The sequence below is a fragment of the Dipodomys merriami genome, unplaced genomic scaffold (genome assembly GCF_024711535.1).
Source record: "Dipodomys merriami isolate MVZ:Mamm:240054 unplaced genomic scaffold, mDipMer1.0.p SCAF_176, whole genome shotgun sequence".
Classification (NCBI taxonomy): Eukaryota; Metazoa; Chordata; class Mammalia; order Rodentia; family Heteromyidae; genus Dipodomys; species Dipodomys merriami.
The window spans coordinates 222250-242740 of record NW_027203115.1 but is presented as its reverse complement, the minus strand read 5'-3'; the positions used below and the strand labels follow the sequence as shown (position 1 = coordinate 242740).

At 47.4% G+C, this 20491-nt stretch overlaps 1 protein-coding gene across 1 annotated transcript in view; it reads right to left on the bottom strand.

Moving 5' to 3' along the window:
- Positions 1–20491, bottom strand: part of Zfhx3 (zinc finger homeobox 3) — a 228515-nt gene that overhangs the window by 148397 nt on the left and 59627 nt on the right. The window contains 1 exon segment of the mRNA XM_070026185.1: positions 73–2816. Coding sequence (XP_069882286.1) covers positions 73–2770 — 2698 coding nt within the window. The 5' untranslated portion in view covers positions 2771–2816.

The window sequence follows — 20491 nt, the reverse complement described above, 5'->3', positions numbered from 1 at the left end:
ACTCTCCACCAATGAAATTCCTAGGATTTAAAAAACAAAAAACAAAAACAACCCACAGGTGGTCAGCCTCACCTAGAGCAGGTGTCATGGCGGCCATAGGCCCGGTGGGATCCAGCTGGAATCCGCTCATCATGAACTGGGCATCTGAGGCAGCACTGTCCATCTTCAGGTTGGGCAGGTTCATGTTCTGGGCCAGGTAGTACTGGTAGAGCTCAGCTTCGGCGGGCGAAGGCAGGCTGCCCAGGCCCAGGTGGCGGTTGTGTTGGATCTGGGTCATGTTCTGCTGCAGTAACATCATGTTATGCATATGCTTCTCGCTGGTCATGTGGATTCGGAGGTTCCTGGCCACGTTGGTCTCGTAATCGCACACCTCACACCGCCACGTGGGTTTGGTTTTTGGTTTGGTGGGTGAGGGGGCCCCGCAGGAGCTGCTGATATTGGCTGCAGCCGCGGCCGCCGCCGCCGCTGCGGCCGCCGCCCCGGCACTGTGACTGAAGACCTGCTCCCCCCCTCCGTTCTGCAGGTTCTGCATGTTGTTGAGATGCTTGTCGGACTGCATATGAATACTGAGGTTGCCTTTGGTAGTTGTGGAGTAGTTACACACCTCGCAGCGGAAAGGCTTGTAACCGCACGTGTAGCTCTCGCCTCGTGCCAGCCGGGGGTGGGGCTGCCCGCTTTTGCAGTAGACACAGGAGCCCCCCGGCTCCGGGTGCTTCTCCTTCATGTGTGCCTCCAGCGTCTGCTGGTACTTATAGTGCCAGTTACACTTGGGGCACTTGAGTGTCTTACACGAGTTACGAGAATGCATCATGGTCATGTGGCCGCCCAGCGAGCGGGAGGAGCCCAGGACCGTGTCACATTTGGGGCACTCCACGCCACTCCCCGAGGGGCACTCCCCAACCCCAAGCTCGCAGAGGGAGCCGGCATGCTGGTGATGGGGGACGAAGGCCCCATCATCGCCCTCTGTGCTTTCATTTGGTTCTGGTGCTGTGGCATTGTCTTTATTGGCACTTTCATCAGTGAAGTCCAGCCTCCTGCCACCCTCTGCCACATTGGCCCTGACGCCCTCACTGTTAAAGCTTAAACGATTCCTCCTGTTCGCACCATCAAAGACAACAAAGGAAGAAGCGGAATTAGAACTAGTAGAAGCTGTGCTCCTTGACAGGGTCTGGAGCACATTAGGTGTTAAGGGGGAGTTAGAAATGCTTTGGTTTGAGAGAGCAAGGTCCTTTTTGCTACCACCTGCCGCAGCCCCAGACTCCTCTAGGGGTCTGTCCTCCAGCTCGTCATCCAACTCGCTTGGAAAGAGTCCTTTGCAGCCCTCGTCCTCCTCCTCCTCGTCTTCCTCCTCCTCGTCTTCCTCCTCCTCCTCCACCTCCTCCTCCTCCTCTTCCTCCTCTGCCTCCTCTTCCTCGGCTGGTTCTGCTTTCTCGGAGAAGCAGTCTTGCTTCTCTCCTTCGGCTGCCCCAGAGTCCTTGCCCTCTGAGGATTTGGTAGGACTGGAAGCCAGAGGCCCCAGGGGGACTGAGGTAATGGGGGTCTTCAGGACCGAGCTGGTGAGCCCGCCAAGGTTCAAGAGGGTGCTAGGGGCCAAGAGACCAGCCTGGGGCTGCTCGGGACCAGTGGCAGTGCCAGCTGGGAGAGCCTCCTCCCCTTCCATTCGAATGCCACTGAATTTACCGTAAAAACTATGTCCGGGGCCTATGAGGTTAGCTGTGGAAACTAAAGGGTGTTGAAAGTTTTTGTTTTTTGGTTCCAGAAAACTTACAAGGGGTTCCTTGTCTTTGCCAATCCCTTGGATGATAGCGGAGATGTTCTTATTGCTAAGAATTTTCCGCTCGTCCTCGCTCAGGGTCATCCGATGGTCGTGCACCGCGTGGGTCACAAACGAACGGACGTACCCGAACGAGAGTTTGCACAAGAAACACATCAGGATGGGCTTCCTCTTGCCGTAGAGCACAAAGCCATCGAATTTGGACAGGTCCACATTGTTGGGAACATCTTTGGATACGCAGGAGCTTTTGGCAGAGCCGTCGCTGTTCAGGTAATCCTTGTTGCTTTTGTGTCGCACGTCAAAAACGCGGAAGCTGTGCAGGACGGGACTGAGCCCCGCCAGGGCTGAGGTATTCGGGAAAGCCTGGTCTGAGCCATCAAACCATTTCCCGAAGGATGAGGCTATGTGGAAAGTGTTGATGATCTGTGGGTAGACAGGTGCAGCACACGAAGGGTCCCCTTGTTTGCCCCCCGCCCCAGGGAGAGAGTTCAAGAAGAGAGAAGGGACAGGCCCACTGCCGCATGCACCCCCACTCTGGGTCAGCTGGCTCAGGCTCTCCACAATGTACGCGGAGCCGTCCGGCTGGTAGACGATCTCCCCGGCCAGGTTCTCCACGTCGCTCTCCTCGTCGCCCTCCTCGCTGGTGTCGCTCGTGCTCTCCTCCCGCAGGGGCGGCGCGGGGTGAGCGCCGGGGCAGTGATGCTCCATGTAGGTCTGGAGGCTGGCGAAGGAGACCGAGCACTCGTTGCAGCTGACCTCCTTGCTGGCAGGCTCGGCGGGAGGCCCAGCCGAGGCAGCGGCACTGCTCTCCGACAGGTGCTCGTTGAAGGGGGCCCTCAGGCTGTCCAGGGGCCCGTGGCTCTCGCCTGCGGGCGGCTCCATGCTACTGGGTTTGTCGGGGAGGTGGGTGCTGTTGAGTTCAGTCCATTGCCGGTGCTGAGGGATACCGCACCCATTGTCCTTCCCCGAGATGACGGGCGAGTCACAGCCTTCCATGGTAAGGCCTGCGTGGAGCTTTCATGGCACCCAGGACAGATCGGACCTGAAGGGCGGAGGCGAGGGGGGGAGGAGGGAGAGAGGGAAAAGAGAGAGAGAAAGGAAAGAGGTTAGGAGGGCCAAGGCTCAGGTCCCGCGGGCTCAGAGAGCTCTAAGAGGCTTCTGTCCACACCCACAATACAAGAGGCCACGAGGCGCGGGGCAAGCTGGGGACACTGCCTGGTGCATCACGATGGCCGGCCGGGTCCAAGCAGAAGCAAGGGGCACGTCTCCTCGACTCCGTGCCACTGGACATTCCAATTCCCATCCTTTACCAGCCTAGCTTTGGGCCAGGGCTAAGCAGTCAGCCACGATGGAGGAGAGCACAAAAGGTGGTCGCAGAACTAAGGCCCTACCACCTACAGACAGGAGGCGTTGACATCTCGGGCTGCCCGCGCTTTCTGCTGCAGGGGGGACACGGGGGTGGGGTGGGAGGGAGAAGGGGTGGGGTCTTCGAGGATGCTCAGTGTAGGAAGGAAATGGCTGCTTTGGCCCCTCCTGGTCATAGGTCTAGTTACAGGCCTCTGAGAACTACTAGGCATGAAGAGCAAGCATACCCACATCTGTATGGCAAGAAAATCCCTCAAGAAAGCCTGTGGCTGCATCCCTCCTCCCCTCTCCATCTCAGAAGGCTCAGTCCCATTTTCCAAGAAGCAATACTGAGGGTGCTCTCTACCAAGTAAAAGACAAGACAGCACACTCCCACCCAAATTCTCAGCACCAACCAAGAGAAAAAAGAGCTCTATAGACTGACACTAGGTACAAAGAATGAACTTGATATTTCCAGTAAGAACCAGCCAGACTCTTCAATCTTCCAACTCTCCCACCAACTCAGTCTACTACCTCATCCTGTCTAGAGAGAGCCCTCGTTAGATGCATGGCAGGTAGAGGGTTTGGGTTTTGTTTTTTTTTTCCTATTAAGGATCTTAGCACAAAGTTGAGTCAGCAGCTGGACTCAGCAAGCCCCAGTTCCATGTCTGCCTTTTCGTTATTAGTTGCTACCCAAGCAGCTGTCCTTCAGCCCTGGGGCTTTTCCGCTTCTGACTCCAAAAAGCCACTGAGCTGAACTTGCCCTCTGAGACCTCCCATCCCTGGGGAGGGCAGCAACAGATCACTGATTGCCTGGCTCCTGTGTCGGCATCACTGCGGGAGCACAGATTCCATCTCAGCACTGCGCCTACAGGACGTGGCGGGGCCCTGATCTGTTACCCACAGATGCCCGGCCAGCCTCTCTCGGTGCTTCCTTCCTGGAGAACACACCGCCTGACTCATTCACAGCACCGGGAAGTTTAAGCTGCCCTGGTCTCTCTCTATCCTCTGTAGCCCCCCATCTTCTTCTCATTCAATTTTTTTTTCCTCTCCAATTTCTTGATTCTTGACTGCACAGTGAGCCAACAGCTCCCCCTCGGGAAAAAATGGAGAAAGCAGGCTCACCAGAAGCCTCAGGAGAAATAACTTTTTGGAAGAATGCATCATGATTTGTTTCAAACACGAATGTGCATATACTCATCTTTCAATTTATAACCTCTGTGACAACAACGTTCCCAGTGCCTTAGAAAAAGACACGTTCATTTCAAAGTGGGATGACTACACTAAACCACACCCCATAGCAACTACAATGGGACTGCCCCACGGAAGCTTCCATGAGACACAGGTGAGAGAGAAGGTAGGGTGGCTTTTCTTTGGGATGCTCCTGATTGGCTGGGTGACATCTGATTGACAGCTCAGGCCAAAAAGGTTGGCAAGCCTGAAGGGGCGGGAGGGTTAACAGCCCGATTGTAAAATCAATGTCATAAATGCTTGGTAAGTTACAGGAACATGCGGGAAGGGGAGGCCACGATTGATAAAGGAGAACAGCTTTGATGCTGCACCAGGGACTTGTTTATCGACAGCAAAAGCCAATCTTCCTCTCCAGCCCGGGCCGGGCCAGAGAAACCTGCAAGCGTTTACCAATTAATTGGTGGGCTTTGCTTGCTGTGCGTTCCTCCTCCTCCTCCTCCTCCTCCTCTGCCACAACTATCCTGAAAAGGGGTTGGGACTTTAAAAACAAACCAACAAACAAACAACTCACTCATATTGCTTTCTACTCCCAAGCAGAAAGTATGGAGAGATCATCATACAGTAACTACTTTGGAAAGACAGGTGGCTATCTGTGGTGGCAGGCCAGGGACCAGCCAGCCATTCACAGAGACAGAGAGTGGCAGTCCATGAAGATGCCTGTAGGAAAGAGGATCCCATTTCTGGATCCACACTGCCTGCTGCTCTGGGCTTCCTTCCTACGCAAGCTAGCTGTGTCAAGAAGACAGATGACCGCCTTGCTCAGAGTAAGCTGGGATGGTTTTTACACACACACACACACACACACACACACACACACACACACACACACACACACACACACACACACACACACACACACACACACACACACACACACACACACACACACACACACACACACACACACACACACACACACACAATCAGTATTGCATTTTCACATCGCCCCCAGGAAATTCAAAACACACCAGTGTATACCAATGTCGCAGATTGCCAGCTTCTCTGGGCATGGTACCCATATTGCCAGATAACCAGCAAAGGGTGGTCTTAGGCTCTCCCCCGCCCCCCACATACACACACTTGTACTGGTTCCCTAGAGGTGCAGGAATGGGAATGGACTGGGGGAATCAAGAGCACTGACATGAAGCAATCTCATCATCCTGCCTGTCTGGCAGCTCACGGACCTCGGGGCATCTACCACTCTCCCACCCAGCCGGTCGTCTGTTTATCAGCCAGTCAATAAGAAAAAGGTAGTTCTTACTTAAGGAGGCAGAAGTCAACTCCGCAGGTCGATCAGCACTCTGTCTGTAAACATGGTTTCCCGTAAAATCAATGATCCTCAGTTACAGAGGGCAGCCTGGGAACCAAGCAGGTCCCCGCGCTTCCATGGGCAGCCCCGCCAGCCAACAGCACTCACCCGCCTCTCTTCAGCCCCCCACCCCCCAGCCCCCACACATTCCAGAGCTGGCTCACACAGAAACCCTTAGCCTGGGCTATAGCTGGCTTCTTCCACGGTTACTTCAAGTCCCCTTTAAACATCCAAGTGTGTCACTCAAGACCCCACTCCAGAAGACACTCAACTTTAGTAAGTTAGATATATATGTGTGTGTGCGTGCGTGTATGTGTGTATGTGTATGCTGTTTGTTACTGGGGTTTGAACTCAGGGCCTGAGTGTTGTGCCTTAGCTGTTAGCTCAAGTCTAGCACACTACCACTTGAGCCACAGCTCCACTTTCAGCCTTTTGTTGCTTAATTAGAGATATGAGACTCTTGGCCTCTCTTACACAGGCTGGCTTCAAACCATGATCCTCAGATCCGCCTCCTGGCTTCAAACTGTGATCCTCAAATCAGCTAGGATTACAGGCGGGAGCCACTGACACCCAATTTGCAAGTTTGATTTTTAATAAAGCACATCTCTCCAATGACAAACTTCAATGGAAGATAGAGAAGTAAGCTGGCTAGCACTCTTACATAAGCATTTGTTTTGAATTTAAATCTGCCATTTGTGATGTAATCCTGTACAGAAAAATTTCAAATCTTCATTAAGAAGCTCCCAAAGGCAGGTCCTGATAACCCACACCTATAACCCTAGCTTCTTGACAGGCTGAGGTCCAGCGGGTGGTGATTCAAGGCCAGCCTAGGCAGAAAAGTTTGTCAGACGCCTTTGCAATGAAAGAAGTTGGGTGCACTGGCTTAGGACCTATTTTTCACTATAGAGTGAGACTGAAAAACAGGCTCGCGGTCCAGGCACTGATCCAGACAGGAAATAAGTCTCTGTCTCAAAAATAATAGAGTACTTGCCTAGCAAGTGCCAGGCTCAGAGATCAAACCCAAGCACCACCTAAAAAGAACCCCTGACCTATGCTCAACGCCCCCCCCCAGTTACAAAATCCTCTCCTATAAACCCCACTGCATCTCTGCAAACAGCAAGTTCTACCTTTCAAAGATTGCTTAGAAAGGGAAAACTCCACAGTGTTGTTCAACCAAAGCATCCGTCTCCTTCTTGAAAGTAAAAAGACATACAAAGACAGTTCTGTGGTTTTCCCTGAGAGAGGGAGAGGGGGGGGGAGAGAGAGAGGGAGAGAGAGAGAGAGAGAGAGAGAGAGAGGGAGGGAGGGAGAGAGGGAGGGAGGGAGGGAGGGAGGGCACTGGGTAAAAAGCAACAGTTACCAGGAGGCTGGGGTGGGAGGGTGGATGGCTATGAAAGGGAGGGGGCTGCTGCTGAAGCTCCGCTCCCAGGGAATTAAACATGAACAGTCGCACTGTGTAATTTTAAATTGTTAATTAGCACAGGGTTAATTAGGCGGTCCTTTCACAAGGGGCTGTTTGGCAGAAAACCAAGAAGGGAAACAAAGGGGAAGGAAAGAAAAAAAAAAAAACAAAGAGAATAGAGACAGTGAGAAACTGTTGCTTCTGTGAATAACCCACAGGACATCACAGAGACGTCAGCCAGCAGGCAGATGCCAGCGTCTCTGGGGGCTCCTGGCCCTGCTCTAGGGAGAAGCAACAAGCCACCCCCCTCCCACAGGTGCCCAGGCATCTCCCAGCACGAGCCGCCAGGATGCAACGTCCTTTTGACTCAGCAATTCTTCCTGTCTAGGAATTTATCCTAAAGAAACTACCCGCAAGAGATGCATGGATGCATAAAACTATCATAACAGGAGACTGGGGGGGGGGCGGGGGGAGAGGAGATGGAAATAATTGGGGGAAAGACAAACGCTAAATAAAGAAGAGTGCAGAAAGTCCCATATGTTGTTATTTTTTTTTGAAAAAGAAATTTCTTTAAAGAAACTATGTACAGACCTGGGGAAACCATCAGATGTTAAATGAATGAAGCAGGGACAGGTATGCTTGTAAAAACACTAAACGTTTACATCAAAAGTTTTACAATAGGAATGAAGTCATAGGTGATGATGTCATTTCCTTCTTTGCACCAGATTTTTTTAAAAGTTAAAGCCTCATACAGAAGCTATCACTTAACTAGGTTAGGCCCTGTGCTAACGCTTGTGGGTACTAGATCACCCTGATGCTGGCATCACTCTAAGAGTTGGTACTGTTTTATCCCCATTTTAAAGACAGGAAAACTGAGGGTGTCCAAACCTGTACTATCTATATGACAAAGCCAGACATCCAAACATGGAGTCTGAAGTCTTTTTCACTTGGGTTATCTTCTGATAGCTGGAAGGAGACATAAGGAAATTTGTAGCTAAGTGCTAGAAAACTGGCCCCATGCACTATTTGGAGTTGTTCCCCGTCCCCCCAGGGGGGTTGGAGGAGTGGGGACAGGCACATTCTAGAAACCAGAAGTCAGAAAATGTATTCACTTATTAATTCACTATTTATAGTGAACCTGCTGTGTGTCAAATGTTAGGGAATACAATGACCATTAGATTCCAGCTTAAATTCTTATAGGACAGAGACCATGAACAAACAAGTAACAATGGCTCACACCTGTAATCCTAGTCACTCAGAAGACTAAGGTCTAAGGATCATGGTGCAAAGCCAGCCAAGGCAAGGAAGTCCATGAGACTGTCTCTAGTTAATTACAAAAACCCAGGAGTGGAGCTATAGATCAAGGGGTAGAGCACTAGTCTTGAGCAAAAGAAGCTCAAGGACATTACTCAAGCCCTGAGTTCACACCCTAGGACCAGGGTGGGAAAAAAGACTGGGAGGCACAGCTAAGCAGTAGAATGCCTGCCTAGCACAAGATCCTGAGTTCAAACTGAAGTTCCACCAAAAACAAACAAAATCTAGAAATAATAAAGCCAGAAGAATGAATCAAATGTCTGAGTATACTATTTTGGATAAATTAATGGCACTAAACTTTTTAAAAATGTGCTGTACAGAAGTGGGGCTGCGGCTCAAGTGGTCGAGTACTAGTCTTGAGCAAAAGAAGCTTCTGGACAGCACCTGGACCAAGTTCAAGCCCCAGGACTAGCAAAAGAATTTTTTTTTAAAAAGTGCTATAGATTATATATTCAAGTTCTTCCTAGGTTTAGTAAAGATTAGCTATTGTTAGGAAATTGCTTTACAAGAGAAAGGTAATCCTGAGGAACTATTAGTGGTGTATCCACTATGAAAAGTCATGTCAAATAAATTGAAAATTAGCCTCATGTAGACTAGTCTCACTGAGGCTCCCTGAGACCTGAGAAATACAATGAAATAAGGAATACTTCATTCCCATAAGGTATCCCAAAATGTATCATTTCTTTACTTAAGGATAGGGAAAGTTCTTTTACAAAATGAAGCCTGGATGATTTTACAGCGACAGCTGATGCTGGCACTTAAAGCATCAAATCAGTTGAGGTTGCCTTCCAGTGATAAGCCATAGGCCATTGTCTTGTGTTTGTTCTGTTCTCTTAAATCAACAACTTGAGGTATCAGACCAAGCATACACAGAAAACCTAAAGTTACAAGGAGTGATTAATAGGCGACATAGTGAAATTAAGACCAAAAAACATAAAAATAAAGAAGACCTTGGCCACTGAAACCAAAGACCCCAAAGTAACAAGACAAAATTTTACCAAGACAAATATGAAGCCTGGTAGTTAAATTCAGGATATTAGCTAAATCAATAAAGAAGAAAAGTAGTGTGGATTAGTAGCCGTTCATGCAAATACACACACAACTAAGGTTTTAACTTGACACAAATTAAGCAGAAGCCCAAAGCAAAATGGCGGCCATGTATATCAAGTGACCTTTGGCAACAGCAGCACTCTGTACTCTTGGAACTCACTCAGTGGGTTTGTAGCACTCTGGTTTTCCCTTATCTGCACATGAAGAATGGCATAAGCCACTCCAGGCAATCCAGGAGGAGGGATACCGACAAAGTGGAACATTCCTCATGGATGTTCAGAGATGACAAGAACAGCTCAAGAGCACAGAAAAGAGAGAAGTCCCATGGTCAAGCAAGGCAACCAGCCTCAACCCTAAGAAGCCCTGCCTGCCACTACAAAGAAGATTAGGTACAAGCCTTCTACCTAGCTTCAGGGTGGAAGTGAGAGAAATGAGAGGAGTTTATGTGGAATTAAGAGTGCAGTTGAAAATAAATGAAAATCTTTCTCAAGATTACCAAAGCTCCCAGATGGAATGTTTCTACTGTAAAATACCGCACTCCCTGCTCTTGCAAATAGTGAAGCAGATGGTTTTGCTGTGGCCAGGAAATTCCATCAGGCGGCCTTTAGAAGGTGGAGATTCTTTGCATTCCCCAGTGATCAATCTGGTTCTTTTACCAACTTTAACCTTTTTTAACTTTTTGCACAGAGGGAGAGGGAAGGGGAGGGAGGGGGGAGGGAAAGAGGGAGGGAGGGAGGGAAAAAGATAAAGACAGAAAAAAACTTTTGAACATGGCCACAGCCTGAAACCCTGAGGTCATTATACTGCGATAGTTGGTTACCTGTTGCCATGAGATCAGGCTCCATATGTCGTTCACCTGTGTCCTCTACGGCCAACATGTAATAAACAATGGAGAAAACTAAGGTCATGGGAGAGATTGAGATACTTTAAAAAAGAAAAATGATCCCTAAATGCATCCTTTGTGGATTTTTCCAGGAGGGAGTTGGGTTGTTGGTCTGTTTCTGTTCTTGTTTTTCTAATAGTTTAAGATGCCCACTGGAACCAGAGATCCTTTGAAAAAAATGGTCAGTTCTTGGACTGGAGCAGAGCTTGGTGTACCTTGCACGGATGGAATGAGGAGGATTTCTCAAATGATAGAGAAGGAAGAGAGGTGAGTCCCTACCCATAGCCCAGTGACAAAAGAGGCTTGACAGGCTTCTACCCACCATACCTAGGATAATTTCAACAAGAAAATTAAATGAGAGCAGAGGACTGCAGTCCCGTGCACAAAATAAGAACTTACAAGTCCGTATTTCTATAATGAAAAACAAAATAAACAAGAAAAGCGAGTTCTTCCTTAGGGTAGAAACCCAACAAATAAATGTAGAAAAAAGTACGGAGTTAGGAAATCACTCTTTGGTACCCATCACGGTAATAACAATCCATTCAGGAAAGAATCAATGACACTGAAACTAATGGATGCAAGTTTTTACAGCCTCGAAGAATCTCCCCACAGACACTGATTAATTACAGAAGGAAAAACAATAACTCTACAGTGGAGAAACCTGGCAGACACCACCTTAATCAAGTGATCAAAGTTCACATCACCAGCAGAGAGACAAACAAGACACCGTGTGCCTCCTGACAGGATACACTGAGAACACAGCACCCCTTCCCGCGCCCATGCCTGCCAAAAATGCAAAACCTGAATGTAATCAAGAGGGAAGAGCAGATAAATCCCAGTTGAGGAAAATCTACAAAATGTCCTGCTCTTTTCAGAAATGTCAGTGTCAGGAGACCTAGAGACAGATACAAAGACTGTTTGGGATGAAGGGAGAGGAGATCTGACAACTGAATGTAACAAGTAACAGATTTTTTTTTTTCTTATAAGGAACATAACTGAGACAACTGGGAAAATAAGATCTGTAGACGAACACCATCTGCATGTCAGTTTTATTTTAATCAGTGTGGTGTGCTTACATGAAGGGATGTGGACATGTGTGTAAGATAGATATATATATTATGCGTGAGGGAAATTAATATGAGGTAATATAATGTCTGGGGAGTCTGGATGACGAGGATTCTTTGTTCTATTTTTACAACTTTTCTGAACAAATGAGATCATGTCAAAAGCCAAAGGGAACTGTCCAGAATAAGACTCTAGATAGTGCACCTTCAAGAATACACGTGCACCATGACCTTGCTCTGATGTACGCATCCTCATCAGCACGGGAGATTCACTCTCGGCACAGCCTCGTGGAAGGGGGCGGGCTGTGAGGCTGGACAGGGAGGCATCAAGGCAAGAATACAAAACTGGGAAAATTCCAGGTAGAGCTCTTTGGTTGGCAAGGTTGAATAAATGGCCATTCTTGACTTGGGCAGAATTTCAATACACCATTCAAAACATTCATGGTTCCAACTTCAGAAAGATTTCCCCCAATGAAGTGAAAACTGATTCTAAATAAAAGGAGGAGGGCAGCCCAAGGCACAGGAGCATGGCCAAATCAGACTGAAAGAGAGTAGAGAGAAAAACACCACCAATGCATTAAGTATCCCCTCAACAACCTCACCTCCCCGCCCCACCCCCCAAAAAAAGTTTTAAAAAAATCCCACAGGCAAACAGATTCTAAGATAAATAGAAACTTCTTTCAAGGGGCAAAAAATAATACCCGCATCTGTTTAGCTCAGAATCTACTGAAGAGCCATATCTAATTGCATTCTGAACTTTATACAGTAACAGTGTTTGTCTGCTGCCGCATGTAAGTCTGTGAGGGTTAAACCATAAATAGGTGAGATTCCATCTACTTGGTAGCAATTTCCCAACAACCTTAAGGAAGATTCTTCTGTCACCATAGGCAGGTCAGAGAACACACATGCTGGGACAGGTCCCTCATGCCCGGAAGGCCCCAAGAATCATCCAGACCCTACATTGGTGCCATTTCCAGTGTGACCATAAATTAGCCTAGAAGTGAAAACTGCTAGCTCAGTCCACTGGGCAGGGAACCCAGCCATCACAGTGCTCTGGTTACAGCCAGGGACTGAGGGGGGCTGGCGGCGGCTGGAGGGGAACTGGTCACGAGATCAGAGGCAGAACTGGTAGGTCTCACAACCCCAGCCTGGGCATGCTGTGGGAACACATGAGCTGATAGTTGGGGATTTTTTTTTTAAGTTCTTGCTGTTTTTACAATGTATGTAGATTAAAAAAAAAAAAAAGGCAAGACAATGTAACTATTTCTTACCCTCTGTAGTACTGTGAATACAGATTTGGGGAAATCCTGTCAGCTACCCAGAACTTGTTTGCTTACACTTAGGAACTTATTCAAGTCTCTACCCAGAGTCACATGAAGGCTTCTCTACAACATCCTCTGTCCAACAGTCGCCCTAATGGTGCTCCAGTCCTGGATTTAACCAACCACAGGGCACTGACCCTTCCCAGATCTGAAGAAGTCCCGTGTCACAGCAAGCACTGTAGCTTCAACTCCTCACTGTATTGATGGCTGGTTCTTCAATTCTGCAGGTGCATAGCTCACACACCCCAATCTTTCAGCCATCCTTCCCTGTGCATCCCCCACCAGCTCAACAGAACACTTTCCCCACTCCAGTTACAAATAGTACTTAAGGTACTGTAGCTGCTTTGCCAATACCTACAGCTTTTTCGGGTTCCCCCAATTTCCTCTCCCTTCTTGCTATTGGACTGTGGAGCACAGGCGAGGAGACGATGTAAAAACAAGCCATCTGGCCCATTACGGACTCAATCTGGCAGCTCATGATGTTAAATTTATTTTAAATAACTTCTCCTGATTAAAGTAGTATGAGCTCATTATATATATATATATATATATATATGTATATGAACATATGTATATATAAAGTCTAGATGTACACAATGAGTCTCTAAAGCTAAAATAAAAACAACGGTGCTTCTAAACCAGCTAGAAAATTATAGACCTGAGGCTAGACAGGTGGTTTCTCAAGCTGTTTTTCCTCTGCACCTACAGGTACAGATTTTCCTTAGCAATCCTGGATGCCTTGTATCACGTATGGCCTGAACTGTCCACTTAACTTCGCATGCAGTCTTTCCCATGACGTCAAATATTCTCTGTAAGGTTACAACTAATACCTGCACAGATCCTGCATCCTTTACCAAATCAGACACTTAAAAACAATTCTTGGTATTTTGCTGTTAATGCTGCGATAAATGCCCATGGATCTCCGAACACACAGATAAACAAAATAGTCAAAATAAGTAGCAGCTCCATTACTGCCCACCTAACAGGACCAGGCATGGTTTTAAACACTCTTTTAGAATACGGTTACATTTGATCCTTGTAGGAGCCCATTTTATAGATGAGGTACAAGATGTAGAACGATTTCCTCAACCTGGGAAGGCTTCCCTCAGTACCCTGAAACACAACTCTCATGCGCTGCGTTCAGTCTCTATTTCCTTACGATACATTTCTGGAAAGAGAACTGCTGGCTCAAAAGCTAGGGAACAATTAAGACTCTTACATGTGCCAACCTGTGTTCCACAAAAGTTCTTCCAGCTCCCAGCGGTACATGGGCACCAATTTCCCTGCAGCCTCATCAGCAGAGGGTACCGCTTTCTTTAAAACAGAGAAGAAGAAAAAAGAGCCAATCTGGCAGGTTAAAAAAAAAAAAAATGGCATCTCATTTTAATACTTTTTCTTTTTTTTTCCTAAAAAGAAAGAACCTAGCTGTGGCTCTTTGTGACCGGACTGTCATTTCTATGTGCTATCCTTAATGATTGATAATCAGAGAGCTTTCTAGGATCTTCCTGGCCATTGCTCCCACCCGATTTACTGCCAGAGACCATAGTCCCATAAGCTACTGGGCTACAGAGAGTCCCGCATATGCACACTGAAGCTCAGACAACTATCTCAGTCCTTCACTACAGTCTCAATTCTTTCCAACAGCAGGTGCTGGCCACTGTTTCACTTCCTCAACAGCAGTTTGTCTGTCTGGCCAGTTCCTCCCCCTCAAGGTGATTCCAGAAAGCTGACAGTTTTTTCCCTTTATTGTGCAACTAAAGCGTCCACCCCAAATACTGGAGCAGGCAAATACCCGCTGGTAAGAGCCAGGCCCCTGCTTCAGGTGGGCTAGAAGACCCTCTATCTCCAAGACTCCATCCTCTCTCCAGGCTGACCCAGACCCTCCCACTTCATGGTCACTAGCTTCTCCTCTTCTGGTCCATCTTTTTCAATCTCCCCTACATACACTTACTCTCTGAACCTTCTTCTCCCTTCCTTCCCTCCTTTGGCTCTCTTCCCTCTGTAATCCACACATTGCCCGCCCTCTTCCCGTTCTCGTTCATAGCACTCTTCAGGGTTCACTTCCGCACTTACTTATCAAACTCACTCTCGTTGCAACCCGCAGAAATCCCTCCGTTCTCCTATAGTAGTTAAGCATCATCTTACTTTCCCCTCCTCAGCAATCAGCTCTTATCTCTGCACATCAGCTACCTTAACTACTTCTGTGGTTTCAATTACTGAAATTATGAGTGGACTCCCAAAACAAAAATTTCCATTCCGGACTTATCACTTGAATATGCGCCTCCTACTTTCGGCAGACCACAAGATGTCTGTAAGTCACTAGCTCTCTATTACTCAAGACATGTCCAAAAAAACTGCCCCTCACTGAGAGTCCAAGTGTCTCTGGAAGGAACAATTCATTCTTTGCATCCATTGCTGGGCACAGAAAGGGAAGATGGGTTTAAACTGTCTGGTGTCATGCTCATCTTCCCTACCCCAAACCCACTGTCAAGATATTCAAACATGATCAAGTAAGATCTACTTTTATACCATAGGAGTTCCCCACTACCCCATGAGGATTAGTTCCAAGACCTCTCCCCCTAGTGGGTGCCTAAAATTGAGGATATACCACATCCTATAGTTTATCTTTTTATTTTTAATTTTTTAAATCTTTTATTCTGTCCATCACGGCGGGGCTTGAACTCAGAGCCTGAGCATTGTCCATGAGCTTTTTCACTCAAGGCTACAACTTTGAGCCACAGTTCCACTTCAGGTTTCTGGTAGTTAATTGGAGATAAAAGTCACAAATGTTCCTGTCCCTGCTGGCTTTGAACCATGACCCTCATATCTCGGCCTCCTGAGAAGCTAGATTATTACAGGCCTGAGCCACCAGGGGCCTGGCTTTTTTTTTTTTTTTTTTGCCAGTCCTAGGGCTTGAACTCTGGGCCTGGGAGCTACCCCTAAGCTCGTTTTTTGCTCAAGGCTAGTGCTCTACCACTTTGGAGATGAGAGTCTCACAGACTTTTCCTGCCCCGGCTAGCTTCTAATCGCAATTCCTGAGATCTCAGCCTCCTGAGTAGCTCGGAATACAGACATGAGCCACTGGTGCCTGGCACATCCTATAATTCAGTGCTTTTCTAGTGTTAATGAAACACTTATTGCACACTGTGACAATACTTTTGCAGTGTGAGGTGTGACATACAAACTAACAAGAATCTCCTTTTCCTTCTTCACAATTTCATGGGAAGAAAATCTCTTCTCAGCCACAGATCATAGCCACCTAAAAATACAGGTATTTATTTTTCTTTCCTTAGGAATGTTTACCTTTTCAGCCAGGAGCCAGTCACTCATACCTGTAATCATCCCAGCTACACGGGAGACTGAAATTGGAAGGGCTGTGGCTTCAGGGCAGCCCTCCAAAGCCCCTCAAGAAAGAAAAGTTCACAAGACTCCATCTCAATGGAAGAATCTGGGCATAGTGGTGTGCACTTGTCACTCCAGCCTAAAATAAGTAGATCTACAGTCTAAGTGCAAGCTGGGTAAATAATAATCATAATAATAAGCAAGACCTCATCTCATAAAAACCAGTGCAAAACAGGGCTATGGGCATGGTTCAAAAGTAGAGCGCTTTCCTACCATGTGTAAAGCCCTGTGTTCAAATCCAAGTATTGAAAACAAAACAAAACACCACAGGAGGAAACACTTTACCTTTGTGTTTAAAGGAAGCACTCTGCAGCTCCTCTTTGGCATATGCAAACTGCCAACATCCCTACTCTTGCTCTTTATGGTCATTATGAAGCAACATAAGGTTCCCTGAACACCGCTGCGATACCTGAACGATCAGTCACATAACTGAGAAGGCTAGGTGGCATCCAGCAAGTGGGTGGTGCAGACAGCGCGGCTACGTAGGAATAATTCATGTCCCAGACTGGAAGGGCAGATGGGATGGTGTGAGACCTTATCGTGCTACTTAGCATGGGATATACTTTAAAACCTGTAAGTTGTTTATTCCTGTAATTTTTTTTCGGTGTCATGTTTTCAGATCTCAGATGGCTGAAACCATCAAGTAAAAACCATGACTCAACTGGGACCAATGTAGTGGCTGGCTTCTTCCAACGCACAGGGTGTCTTCCCCATCATTTCCTGGCTCTCACAGTTTTCATCTCTGTGCCTGCAGCCCCAGGCCCTTTGAGTGTCCTTTTCCTTCCTCAGCATTCATTCAAACCAAACCTCAGAGGTCATTCTGGAAGCTCAAGCTGGGGTTTCGCGGGGCTTCGGTATCTGCAGCAGCCCACGAAGCTCTCTTCCCTGCACTCCTGCAGTGGCCATCAACTGTCTTGGCACTGAAATCGTCTCTCCTGTTTCATCTCTGTGGTTTTTAGCACTACAGGTTGACTATAAGTTGCTTGAGGGTAAAAACCAGCTCGTATCTCTGTTTATGTGCTGGCACGGTGCTGAGCTCAGAGGATTGGGGGGGGGGGGGGGGTGGCGGGGGACAACAGCTAGAACCTTGTCTTTCTAGGAATCCTCGTAGATGTCAGCGGGAGTGGGCTGATTTCAACATCATGGATATATAATTCATCACTAAAGACCCAATAATCCAAACTGTGAGTACTCCACTGGAGTATTTCACTCTTCTGTGGTTTCTGGTGTTAGATTCCAAAGTCACTCTATGGAGATGGCCTGTCGCCTGTCATCTTGAAACAGCTAGTCAATACAACAACAATGCAGAAGGCCAATCAAACTCCTCCTGAATACAACTAGTGTGGGGACTGGTGGGAAACACTGACTGTATGAAAGCAGCATACTGGGCTTTCTGCCTCTTGGAAAGTGCTCTCCAAGCCATGTTCACTATCACAACAGACAGAGGAGTCTACACGGGTTCCTGAACTCTTCTTGGGTGGTTTTCTTAATTAGCAGAGTGTTGGACTAAATAGCAAGAGTAACTGTTGTACTTGAGAGCTGCACAGACGCAGGAAAACTGAACTTGGGCAGAATCTTTGTTTGCATTTGCAGTTTCGGGCACGCAGCTTAGAAGCAGGCAACAAACGTCGAGATTTTCTAGATACAGATCTGATCTACATTAAGTACAAATGACAACACATTACCGCAGCAGCTTTCTTCTGCTCCCAGGGCAGCTCTTTCCAACACCCGGGAACCCCATCCAACTCTCCTGGAGACAGAAAACATGTCCTCAACAATAGCTTGGCCAACTGGTGATGGAGGATCGCAGGGAAGGGTGCAACAAGAGGTGGCCCTGCATGAAAGGAATTTTCCCTCACTGAGCAGTCACCCCTAGAAAAGCTGAAAAGGGGGCTGAAATTCCTGCCAGCAGCGAGAATGCCACGCAGTGGGCTCACCATCAGCAGTACAGCCTTGAACAGGTTCCAGAACTGCTGGTACCAAGGCAAAACAAGAGTTGCCTTTCTAAGTGTCACACACACACACACACACACATGCATGCACACACGCACACATAGCGTCTCGGGCCAGCACAGGCACAGCAAATTCTTCACGTGGTCCTGAGCATGGCAATGGCATAAGAGGTCCCTAAATGAAGCAGGCTTGGATGCTGGAAGGTAGAGCAATGGCCAAGGCACAAAAAAAAAGGGGGGGTGGAGGGTGGCAGTCACTACAAATGCAGAACGACCATGTCCTCACCGTGGTCCAGGACGGGTGTACTGCACTGGCTGCCTTCACATGCTCCTTTGGGTTGTTTTTCCCGAGCTCCCCTGACTTCCTGTTCCTGGCACACAGCACAGACAGCGACCCCCATCATCCAATTTGCTCCCAAATGACTCATTTTTACTAAATGAAGATGCAAGAGGTGTATTTTAGCCAGGCACACTGGCATATGCCTGTCATCCCAGCTACACAGCAGGAGAAGACTTGGCTGGGTCATGGTCCCCCAGAAAGTCCATCTCAAAAAGCTGAATAAGGTTGTATACACCCAGAATCTAGCTACGCAGGAGACAGAAGTTAGGAAAATCATGGTCTGAGGAAAAACAATGAGGTCCTATCTTTGAAATGACTGGGGTTCCAGCTTGCCTAGCAACCTCAGGCCTGGAGTTCAAACCTAAAGAGCATAAGAAGGCTATTTAAATTTTGTTCTCAAATCCTAGAGACCTAAGGAGTTATTTCCACCTTTTTTGGGGAGGGGGGTCTTGAATACAGTACCTCACATACTCTTGCTTGGCTTTCTTGTTCACAGCTGGCACTCTACCACTTGAGCCACCCACTCCTCTGGTTGGGCATTTTATTAATGACAGCTCGAGTCACACTTTGCTGCCTGGTCTAGCTTGGAACTGGGATGCCCCAGATCTCAGGCCTAAGTGCGTTTAGGATGACAGGCATGAGCTACCGGTTCCTGGTTCTATTTCTATCTGGTTAAGTAACAGGAGCGAGAACCACCACCACCAGGGCCTGAGAACTGCAAAGCGGACTGACCTCCAAATTATAAAACTTAAACCCAACTAGAAGGGATAAGGGTATGCAGCAGGCAGGTAATAAAACTCAATCCTGAGTCCTGTTCTCTTCCCCCTTCTTCATCCCAGGACATAATTACAAAGCCCATTATTTACACTGTTACATTCCATCAGGAAATACATTCTGAGGTATAGTTACTATTAGCCAACTTGGTGATAAAACAATTTTTTAAAAAGGATAATTTCTTCTTAAAGACCCTAGGGCTCACTTATTTACCTTCTGGAAGCCACCCAAAGAACTATTACACCCTCACCAAGCCTCCAAAGATGGCAGTAAGGGTATTCTTCCAAATGCTGCTTTTGGGCCCACAGCTGCTTATGAAGAATCACCAAAGCCACATTAAATAGTATTTGGATTAATTATGCTTGAAAGTCTCTCATCCGAGCACTGCTAAGACCAAACAATTGAGTTTGGGAATAAGTGTGGTTTCATATTTTTCCTTAATGGCTTCCTGAACACCCTGGTTAGGTCTGATCCCAAAGGGGAAATTGCCAGTTCAAGTCATAAAATGTGATCAATGTAGATCAAGACCCTGTGCTAAGTGTCCAGGATGAGAGAAGAGAAATATATTTATGCAAGCATACAACATGAAAATTGCATGTTGACATAAAGAACATCCACTCTTTCCTGACATTCCCACCATCCTTTCACCACCTCTAGACTTCTGCTCATCCCACCAGGATATTCTCCCAGCTGGTTTGTTGTTTTTTGTTTTTTTCTTTTGGTCAGTTACAGGGCTTGAACTGTAGGGCCTGCGCACTGTCCTTGAGGTCTTTTTGCTCAAGGCTAGTAGTGCTCTACCACTTTGAGCCACAGCACCACTTCTAGTTTTCTGGTGTTTAATTGGAGATAAGAATCACACAGACTTTCTTACCCAGGCTGGCTTCGAACCATGACCCTCAGATCTTAGCCTCCTGAGTAGCTAGGATTACAGGGGGGAGCTACCAGCACCAAGTCCACCAGCCGTTTTAATCTTGGAAGTACTCAGAGCAAGTTTTGGAAACTGTCTCTATGGCTCCAAAAGATTCCAACATGAAGCCATGAGACTAGGGGAGAAAAAAAAAAAAAAAACTTTCAAACCTCAGTGATTAAGGGAGCCAATTTCTTTGGCCATGATCATTCAGATGACTGGGGTTCCCGCCCCACTGATTTTGGTTTTCAGCTATTGTGCATAATGTATACCCAGAAGCTCACTGGCTGCTCTATAATGATTTTCATTCAACTCACACAAGAAATATTTATTGAGTGCCTACAATATACACAGCATCCCTCCTATCAATACAGACTCCTACCAGCTGCCTGTCACTGCGGTT